Source organism: Myotis davidii, unplaced genomic scaffold (assembly GCF_000327345.1).
Source record: "Myotis davidii unplaced genomic scaffold, ASM32734v1 scaffold24, whole genome shotgun sequence".
Lineage (NCBI taxonomy): Eukaryota > Metazoa > Chordata > Mammalia > Chiroptera > Vespertilionidae > Myotis > Myotis davidii.
In genome coordinates this window covers 1,972,487-1,984,099 of record NW_006298312.1, presented here as the reverse complement: position 1 = coordinate 1,984,099, position 11,613 = coordinate 1,972,487, and the positions used below count along the sequence as shown (strand labels likewise).

Sequence of the window (11,613 nt, the reverse complement as noted above, 5' to 3'; positions counted from 1 at the left end):
TGAAGAAAAAAAAAAAAAAGCCTCTATTTATTCTGTGAGCAACAATCCAAACTGGGTTGGGGTCTCAGCCAATTCATTCATATGATTGCAAAGACAGACGGGAACTTCTGAATTGGAGAGGGCTCCCCCAAAGGGTCCAAGATTGGAGCGGGTGCAGGTTGGGCTGAGGGACACCTCCCCCCGTGCACGAATTTCGTGCACCGGGCCACTAGTAAATTATGATTGTCTCCATTCTTTCCTCCTGCACTCACTTGGCCTGTGTTGGAATGGCTGAGCACATACTGTGGAGTTGACCATACCCAAAGCTTTCCTCTTGATTTACTGGCACATATCTACTTTAATAACTCCATTTGTGTCCTCAGACCTAACATCACAACAAAAATCTTTTTTACACTTCATTTGCTTGCTTCCTTCTCTCCCCTAATTATCACCAGATTTGACATTTTTTAATCTATTCACTGAATAGTCACAGAATACCTAGTAATAAATAGCTACAGAACATCAGGACCTAGACACTGAAGCTGAGGGATGGAGAAAGTCAATTGAAAATTAACAACCCCGAATTATATTTTCCCCATATACACTAATAAAAGAGAAAAATGCAAATTGACAGTACCTTCACAATGCCCACCAGCCAATCAGGAGTAAATATGCAAATTAACCCAACAAAGATATGGGTTAATTTGCATACGCAGGCACCAAGTGGCTGGGGGCATCACCATCACAATGGCAATGATGCAGGCATTCTACACCGCCCCAGCCACTCTGGGCCTCTGGGCAGTGTGGGAAGGTGGAAAGGCAGCTCTGGCTGGAGCAAAGGCGGTGCCGACAGCCACAGGAAGGAAGGCCCATTCTTGCACGAATCTTCGTGCACTGGGCCTCTAGTTAAGTTATGATTTTCTTAAATGGCTAAGAATTCAAAGATGAAATGGCATGAGATATCAATATTAACATTTTTTCTATGCTTTTCACAAGAGTAGATCTTTGAAAAATTTCTCTTAATTCAGGGTTTACTTACTTTAAAAAAGTAATTTGATAAGATCTTAATTTTTAAAAAAAACAACACATGGTAGAATAAAAATAGATATAAAAAATAAAGAGCTATTTCTCAGCTTCTTTAATTCAAATATGAGAACACAGACTAGAAAATACCCAATCTCCATGTCTTAATCAAGGAAATATGGGAAAATGCAAATATAATCTACACTAATAAAAGAGAAACATGCAAACTGGTGTCACTCCGCTACACCCACCAGCCAATCAGAGTGACTATGTAAATTAACTCAACAAAGATGGCGGTTAATTTGCATACTCAGCCACTGAGTGAAGACTGAAGACTGAAGACTGGCCACAGCAGAGAAGCCAAGCCTCACACTGCAGCTGGAGGGGAGAAGCCTAGCTTTGAGGCTTGGCTTCTCCACTGCAGCCGGACCAAAGGCCTGGGTCCCAGGTGCCAGAGGAAAACTGGTGCCAGCAGCCAGGGGAAGGAAGGCTCATTGCTCAAATCTTCATGCAACAGGCTTCTACTCTATATATAATAGCCTAAGCAACTGTCATGGCGGAACAACCAGAACAACCGGTCGCTATGACGTGCACTGAGCAGGCAGGCAGGTGAGCCTTTAGGAGCAAGCAGGAAGGCAGGTGAGTGGTTGGGGGTGAGCCATCCCAAGTTGTGAGAGGGATGTCTGACTCCTGGATGTCTGACTGCAGGGATCGGGCCTAAACTGGCAGTCAGACATCCCCCGAGGGGTCCCAGATTGCGAAAGGGTGCAGGCCAGGCTGAGGGTCCCTCACACCATGCACAAATTTCATGCACCAGACGTCTAGTATTCATTACAAAAGAGAGGTAGAGACACTTGGCTAAAAGCACCTAGCAATAATTTTAGTCCAGATGTTTGGAAGTGATATTTCTACCCTGTCCTGGGGAAACATAATAAAGTCAAGATCAATTGGTTGTGTTCTCATTGTGGTGTGACTTGCCACATGTTACTCCTAATAATGAACTGCCTTTAATTAGAAAAACAAAACTTAAGTACTAGCAAACTCCCATCTGCAGGCCCTATCAGGAAAACAGCTGGCAAACAGCTGCAACAGCATGAAGACCACAGGGAAGAGGCCTCAATATGATTTCTGAGGTACTTGCAGACTTAAGTTGGGAGGTTGCTTAATGAGGTTTTACAGCAAGAATTGAGGGAGTAGAGAGTTTACAAACTGATGCAGGTTCCTACTGTACTTAGATCTCACAATATTGTTGCTGAGGCTTTTGATTCTCAAGTGTCAAAATTTTATGTACCTTCAAATGGTAACATTTAGCAGATTAACTATATGTGCAAAATTTTTTAAATTATATTTTGGCTTGGAATTGGTGAAGGTGTAGCCTTCAAAGACTACTTCATGCTTCTGGCTTTATGAAAGCTCCCCAACAAGGAGGAAAATAAGATCCTCAATCTTTGCTAGCAAATAGAACATAAAATGGTTTTCTGAATGGATAGTCCTTCAAATTACAGAAACAAGACCCATATCTGAAAGATTAAAATTATATGCATATAAGCATAACCAATGGACACAAGACACTGTGGGGTAGGGGTGGCCGGGGGAAGGTCAAGGGGAAAAAGAAGACATATGTAATACACTTCGTAATACGTTAAGCAATAAAACAAAATTTAAAAAAATTATATGAAGTTATAGACATGTCATATATACACTTCAGTTCATTAGCATTCAATTCATAATCTTAGAATGCAACATCTTTTGAAAAAAACTGCTGACTTTCTCTTTCATTCCCCTTACTTACCAGATGTACTACTGCCCCGGTCGGAACTATTGTAGGATCCTCCTGTATTCTGGTCATATGATTGGTTGTATGGGATAGTTGGAGGAATTGTGTCATTTGCTCGATAATCTAGACATTTTGGATGAAAAAAATTAAACATTTATTTTCTTTTCGGTGCCTCAATCATTTACCAACAATTAGGCTTTTTAAAGCATCGGGTTGATCACTTGCTAAGACATGTGTAAATGTTCCAGAGGAAAAGTCAAGAAAAATTGAAGACCTTTAAACATGTATCCTTTAAGATTTATAAGGAGATTTGACTTGGGGTGGTAAACACATGATCCAATATACAGATAATGCACTGTAGAATTGTATACCTGAAACCGTATTTATTAACCAATGTCACCCCAATAAATTCAATTTAAAATATTTTTAAAAAATGATTTACAAAATACAAATTCTTTGCATCATTTTTTTCCATGAATTAGACTAAACACAGATGTGAACAAATCCTATGAGAGACTATTTCTTCTCTTTAAATTCTTTGTAAATCAGGTTGGCTAGAAATCAGATTTTCTTAACTTCTTACCTTTATAAATATAGTAACAAAATCATTTAAACAATAAGAAATCAGGAAATACCATGTCTTTAAATCATAAAAAATAAGTAAAATAAAAAATAAACCTGAAACTTGTCAGCAAGATTATATCTAATAAAAATATATCCATGATAAGAAAGCAAAGTATTTCAATCTGCCACCAAGGCAAAGGGAAAAGTCCAAATGATAAACTCACCACTGGAATGTAATAAGTAACAATCTGTCAGTCTAGTTGCATGCCAGAGTCTTTATTATAGTTTCACATACCAAGTCTGTTTACAAGCAGTCTAAACAATAAATCAGAGTTCTGAAATATTTGTACAGGGGGCTGTCAGACCTTTCCAGTCCACAGTAAAGCCATGTACTATGGAGGAATACTGTAACAATGGTTTGAATCCTCACTGCAAACTCTACTATTGCAGAACAGTCTTATTCATCTTTGTCAGCCTTTGTCATGAACTTGTGCAAGAGTCTTAGGAAATATTTATTAAATTGGGTTATTATGCCAATCAAGTGTTTTCCTAAACTTAGAAAAAAGCAAGATATGTATTATTAAATTAGAACATATAACACTAACTTAATCCAACGAAATAGTAGGCTTAAGCTGCTGTGTAATCTCTAACTATATCTGTTTTATTTTTTAAAAAAGAGGTCCCAACTCAAGGCTAAAGAAAATATGTCTATATCTCTAATTATCTACAATAAAATGTATCTTTTACCTGGACATTTATACAAAATTGCCTGATCTATTCAAATAAAAGCAATCATCTTTTTTTATGACATAACTTTACAAATCATGTTATTAAAGCTGTAGCCTGAAGGACTACAAAGAAATCAAATACCAGTCTCTTCAAGCTCACACATATTACAATAGAGAAACATTCCCCTCTGGCCATAAAATACCATTCTGCTGCGACAAGTTAACACTAAACTCAATTTATTTTAGGTTCTATCCTGACAGACTTCAATCAGGTCAACCAAAGAAACTTAGGTTCTACAATCATACAGTAACCGCATGAGGTGAGAGAGAGACAGCAAACTGAACCACTTCTCCAGTTCAATTTAATTATTTCTCTTCAGTTTGATATAAAAGTGCCATTCATTTATATGACCATATAGAAGCAATTATCTTCCATCCTTGACTGGAAAAATGGAATAGTCTATTTATTTAAAATGTGAGGTATTGTGACGGTTGTACATCTGCCTTATGAATAAAAGATCGTCTGTCCTAAGCAATCCCTCACCTACGATTAAATTTAAATTAATCTCAAAACCATTTGAAAATACTTATATTTATTTTAAAATCAATTTCCAAGGTGATTGTTGTGCTAATTAACTCTTTGACACTGGGCATTTTGAAACCAAAGAAATAAGAATACTTTAGTGACAAAGGAGAGGGTTCGCTTGCTAGTGCCGGATGAGTTTCGTCACGTAGGGCAGAAGGGGTAAGGGTACCGATACAGAAAAGAACGGGAAGGAAGGCAAAGCTCTTCACCTTTGTTCAGTTTGTTTTGCTCCATGATGTTATACTGAACTGGCGCCATTTCTTGTTTCTGCTGCCCGGGCGGCTTCCAGTGCTTCTCGCCGGAGTCCCCGCTGCCATTGTTCATGTTGTTGCTGAGGTTGGACTGGATGAGCTGGGTGGTGGCGTAAGGAGTAGGCTGCCCTGATGGATTGACAAAACGCCCATCCTTCAGATTTGGGCTATTGAAGGTTTTCATCTCATTGATTTTGTTACTAAGGTCCACATCACCATAAACAGTTGACTCAGGGAGCATCAGATTTGTTTGTTTGTTATCCAGTTGGTTGTTATAATTTGCTATACAATCAGCTATGTGCAACGAAGAGGAAAAGGAAAAAGTCATTCTCCATGGTTATTCGTTTTAAATTTCTTTGTAAGTAGCTTTGCAAGTCACAGTAAAATTGTTATGTAAAGAACAAATAGGCTCACATAAGATAGAAGGAAAGGACCAAGTATTTACATGTACTTTCTAAAGAAAACAATTAAAATTTGAAGAAATAAGAGAGGACACACGGAATTTATGTAGAGAGTAAATAATTTTGAACTTCTACTACTAGTGCTATATAGTAAATAATTTTCCCAATTTAAGATAACTTTTCTTTAACAATCCTGTTAAGAGAAATACCACCAAAATAATACATACATGAATATCTTTATGTGTCAAATTAAAATTTTCTAGTCTGTAGTGATTGAACTACTTGAAGCTACTGGTAAGCTATTGAAGCAACAGAACAAAGTGTATAAGTTCAGAATCCAGACAAAGAAAAAACAATGCTGCCCGCCCCTCCAATCAAAGAACATGAGATTTAAGTATTTTAGAAAGTACCTCTGCTCAAAAGATATGAGGAAGAGAGGAGTGATAGTACATAATGCTCAGGAAATTTTATTAGTTATTCTCTTGCTCATGTAGGATAATCATTGTCAGAGAAAGATGCTAATTATTTTTTCATGGATTTACAAAGTTGGAGGGACCACAATACCAGATATTAAGTTATACTACAAAGCTACTGTAAACAAAACAGCCTCGTACTGGCACAAGAATAGGCAGAGAGGTCAATGGGACAGAACACTGATCCCAAGAATGACAATACTGATGGCAAAAGGAATCACAAGTAACTGGGGTAATTTAATAAAATAAAATATGAAATAATATCTATTATGTCTACTATCTCAATTTCCCTTTAATTTTTCCTTCATTGAAATATTTGAGAATGAAATAACTGATATATTTATATAGAAATATTTAAAAACTGCTGTTAAAATATTTATAAAGTAGGAGAAAGTCAAATCGTAATTTAAAATTAAAACATTTTAAAAAATTTTTAAAAATTAGTGAAGCTACGATGATAAAAATACCATTATGTTATTCATGCAGTTCCTAGTGGCACCAATATTAACAGGTCACCTAGAAGATTGGATATCTTAAAAATAATAAATGAACATGGTTGATATTAAAGATGCAAACTTAAATATGATCTTAAGAAAAATTGCAACTTCCCTATATACTAAGTTCGATTACTTGTCATTTCAATAATAAATGATCAGGGAGCAGAAATATTTTATTCATCTGGCCTTTAGCAATTCTAATTTCTAGGTATTAACTTTTGTTGAATAGTGGTTAAGAAATATTATTAAAGGCCACACAGATTTGGCAACATCATTTCTCTTTCCCAGTCTTTCTAAGTGAGTGTTAGGACTTTCTGAGATAAAGGACATGTTCTGTTCTGCATTGTTAATACAGTAGCCATTAGCCACATGTGGCAACTGAGCACTTGATTGTGGCTAGTAAGAATGAAGAACTTTAGCAAATCTGATCCAGAAATATATTAAATCATACACCATGACCAAATGGGATTTATTCCAGGGATGCAAGGCTGGTACAATATTTGCAAATCAATAAACGTTATACATCACAAAAACAAATTAAAAGACAAAAATCACATGATCGCATCAGTGGACGTAAAGTGGAAATAGAGGGATCATACCTCAACATAATAAAGGCCATATATGACAAACCTACAGCCAACATAATACTCAATGGGCAAAAACTAAAACAATTTCCCCTAAGAACAAAAACAAGACAGGAATGTCTGCTTTCACCACTCTTATTCAACATGGTACTGGAAGTCCTAGTCACACTGATCAGACAAGAAGAAAACATAAAAGGCATCCAAACTGGAAAGGAGGAAGTAAAACTCTCATTATCCGCAGATGACATGATATTGTACATAGAAAACCCTAAAGACTCCATAAAACAAACCACAAAAAAACCCCTACTAGATTTAATAAAGGAATGTGGCAATGTAGCAGGATACAAAACTAATACCCAGTAATCGATGGCATTTCATACACCAATAATGAATTCTCAGAAAGAGAAACTAAATAATCTCATTTATCATAGCAACAAAAAGATTAAGATACTTAGGAATAAATTTAACAGAGGAGGCAAAAGATTTATACTCAGAAAACCACAGGACATTGAAAAAAGAGATAGAGGAAGATATAAACAAATGGAGGAATATAACAGTTCACAGATTGATAGAATTAACATCATTAAAATGTCCATACTACCCAAAGCAATCTATAGATTCAATGCAATCCCTATTAAAGAACCAATGGCATATTTCACAGGTATGGAGCAAAAACTCCAAAAATTTATATGGAACAAAAAAAGACCCTGAATAGCCATAGCAATCTGGAAAAAGAATAAAGTTGGAGGGATAACAACACCAGACATCAAGTTATACTACAAAGCCACTGTAATCAAAACAGCCTGGTACTGGCACAGGAAGAGGCATATAGATCATTAGAACAGAACAGAGACCCCAGAAATTGACCCAAGCCATTACACTCAATTAATATTTGACAAAGAAGGCCAGAGCAATCTCTTCAATAAATGGTACTGGGAAAATTGGACAGATATGTGCAAAAAATTGAAACTAGACCACCAACTTACACCATATACAAAAATTAAATCAAAATGTATAAAAGATTAAAATGTAGGATGTGAAACCATAAAAATCTTAAAAAAAAACACCATAGGCAGACAAATCTTAGACTTCTCTCATAGCAATATGTTTTCAGATTTATCTCCTAGGGCTAAGGAAACTAAGAGAAAAATAAATAAATGAGAATACATCAAAATAAGAAGCTTCTGCACAGCAAAAGAAATAATCAACAAAATGAAAAGGGAGCCCACTGTATGGGAGAACATAGTTTCCAATGATACATCTGATAAAGGGTTAATATCCAAAATATATAAGGAACTCATACAACTTAACAAAAGAAAGACAAACAATCCAATTAAAAAATGGGCAAATGACCTAAATAGATACTCCTCCAAGCAGACCTTCAGATGGCCAAGAGACATATGAAAAAATGCTCAAAGTCACTGGTCATCAGAAAGATGCAAATTAAAAGGACAAGGAGGTATCACCTCATATCTGTCAGAATGGCTACCATCAACAAGTCAAAAATGAGAAGTACTGGCGAGGATGTGGAGAAAAGGGAACCCTAGTACACTGCTGGGGGTAATGCAGACTGATGCAGCCATTATGGAAACATTATGGAGTTTCCTCAAAAAATAAAAAATGGAATTACCATTTGACCCAGTGATCTGACTTCTAGGAATATATCATAAGAAACCAGAAACACCAATCAGAAAGAATATATGCACCCCTATGTTCATAGCAGTACAATTTACAATAGCTAAGATCTGGAAACAGCCCATGTGTTCATCAGTAGATGAGTGGATAAAAAAAGCTGTGGTACATTTATACCATGGAATACTATGCAGCAGTAAAAAAAAAGAGAAGGATCTCTTACCCTTTGAGACAGCATAGAGAGACCTGGAGAGTATTATGCTAAGTTAATTAAGCCACTCAGAGAAAGACTAGTATCACATGATATGTGGAATCTAATGAACAAAATAAAATGATGAACAAAATAGACCCAGAGACATAGAAGTATGGATCAGACAGTTGAACCTCAGAGGGAAGGCTGGGGTGGGGAGTGGGTGGTGGGAAAAGATCAACCAAATAACTTGTATGCATACATGCATAACCCATGGGCACAGACAATAGGGTGGTGGAGGCCTGTGATGGGGTGCGGGGGCAGGCTATAAGGAGTCAATGGAGAAAAAAGGGACATACATAATATTTTCAACAATAAATATGAAAAAAATAGAATTCTTCATTTTAAATTGTATTTTTAAATTTTAAATAGCCACCTATAGCCAGAGGTTACCATATTGGACAACACAGCTCTACATATTAACTTAAATGACTATTATAATTTTTTTTCTCATATAGAGCTCAGCATGGGCTTCCTTTTATAATTATGTGACTGTCTGCCTAAAGGACAACTAGCGTATGCACCTTTGGAGAGCATGGGCTTGGGTCACCGGGTTGTGTGACATTCCTCTCCATATCTATCGGGAGTTCTTTCCAGGTCAGAGTTACAGATTACACTACGATTGCTCTTTATGTAACATATATACCATCTTTACTTAAATGCCATGTTCTGTTTCCCTGTTCTTAATTCAATGGGTTATGAATTATCTTACTTCTGTAGTCATATCTTCTGATTCTTTACGATTCTCTTAATATTCCCATATTGTGAATGTTGAGGTTTTTTAAAATAAAAACCATTTCGAATTTTTTGTTTATCCCTTCAAATTTTACGTACTACACATTCATATTTTAGCAAGACATTTCAGCAAAGTATTTTACTTGCATAAATTTCTGAACCAAGAACATACAATACAAAATAAAAGATGAATACACATCTGCAAAAGATATATATTTATCATGTCACCAGGATTTACTTCTATACTATAAAAATGTGAATTTAAATTTCAGTTAATTAAGCATTTTTATTATTGTTACATAGTTGTTATTATTACTGCTATTAAGAATTTGGTTCTCTCAAACTATAGATTTATTCATATTTTGATGTTTTATTCCCAAAATGTTGAAAATAATTAATTACCATTAAAAATTATAACTGCAAACATTTTTATGAAGATGAAAACTTTTAGATAATTTCATTTGTCCTAATTTGATTCCTATTTTGGAGTTTGTATTCTCCATACTCCCATCAAACACTGGGAATCATTCTTGTGGGAGAATAAATTGTGGAGATGTAGGGATGGAAAAAGTAAATAGGCTTGACAGCTATACCATACTCAGAATTTCACGAAAATGTTGACCAAGTTTTCTCTCCCAATGTAGGGAGGGAAAGAAATTTATCAAGATGTCTCTGGGTCTCTAACCTGGGCGACTGTAGGTGGTGAGGTTGCTGTCACTGTTCCCACTGCCTGCTGTACAGCAGTTGATGGAGCAGTCATTGTGATTGTTACCAGTATTAGGCCACGTGTCTGCCAGCCAGGGCTGGGCGGCAGGTTCACTGATGTTGAGAAGTCCTGGCCTAAAGAAAAAAAATATATTAAGCAAATGTTATATAAATAGCAAATAATATTTCTAATTCAGAATTTGAATGAATGATTTATTTCATTATTATCACAAATAATTTGGTCAACTCTACTGAATGACATTATTATTCCTTTTATTTTACAGACAAGGCAACTGTAATGTAATATTCTGTGATGCACCTCAGTTTATATAACCATAACTTTGTAAACTGGCAATGCTGTACTCCATCTTTAGTCACTGACTAAAATCAAACATGAAATTTAAAAATATAGAGACATGTATTTTTTTTGTGTGTGTGTTTTAGTAGCTTAAAGAATTCCATAGTTAAGATGGTTTGCATTTTCTCATTTTTGACCCCTTAAAAAGTCATGATTCTTCCCACAACTTGATTTGAAAAATGGAACAAGCATCTTCACTTAGACAATGGATCCTGCACAGTAAGAACATTTGCATATTTTTCTTCACAACAGTGTTTCAGAAATAGTGAGTCTGGGGTCTGTGACATTTTGCAGAGCCCATCAATGTTTCAGGGCACAGTTCTTTAAGCTTGCCAACATTTTCTGATGGGGACTATGTGAAATGCATAAATCCCTATATCAACAAAGGAAAGCTATTGAATTAAACCTGGGAAAACAGAGATGTCCACTATAAGAAATATCAGTGTTCTTTTTCTTCTTTGGCACAACAGATGTTAATCCTCTTTCATGATGTGTTGGGAATGCAAAGCACATCAGCAATTATTAATGGGAGCCCTGGACCAACAGGGACAGAGATGCAAACTGGAGCCCCCGAAAGGCATTCATGACGCCCTTTCCCAACACTGTCAGTGTTTGCTAACTCAGCAGAGGTGATGATGCAGATGTGCTGTCAGACCCACAATAAACAGACTGGGACTACAAATTCTGCAAAGATATTCTTCCTGGTTTCATTTTCTTTGTTTCAGTGCAATAAACATGCTTCTCATTTACCTGGGAAGCAAGAACCTGACATTCCACTCTCCGTGGTTCCTATGCTGACACAGTGAATTGAGAAAACTTATTATGCAAATGATCATTTGAGGAATAATTCACTTTATTTATTTTATTTTTAATCTTCAACACAGGATATTTTTTTCATTGATTTTTTTTTAGAGAGAGTAGAAACATTGATGTGAGAGAAACACACTGATTGGTTGCCTCCTGCATGCACTCCGACCAGGGCCCAGGCCAGGGAGGAGCCTGCAACCGAGGTACGTGCCCTTGACCGGTTGAACCCGGGACCCTTTGGCATATGGATTTAGAATTTATAT

At 36.2% G+C, this 11,613-nt stretch overlaps 1 protein-coding gene across 1 annotated transcript in view; it reads right to left on the bottom strand.

The window, feature by feature from the left end:
- Window positions 1–11,613, bottom strand: part of ROBO1 (roundabout guidance receptor 1) — a 1,289,171-nt gene that overhangs the window by 36,197 nt on the left and 1,241,361 nt on the right. Inside the window, exons 22-24 of the mRNA XM_006773945.2 lie at window positions 10,166–10,320; window positions 4,867–5,202; window positions 2,795–2,902 (exon numbers count right to left, since the gene is read on the bottom strand). Of these exons, the coding sequence (XP_006774008.1) occupies window positions 2,795–2,902; window positions 4,867–5,202; window positions 10,166–10,320 (599 nt within the window). The remainder of the gene's footprint in view (window positions 1–2,794; window positions 2,903–4,866; window positions 5,203–10,165; window positions 10,321–11,613) is intronic.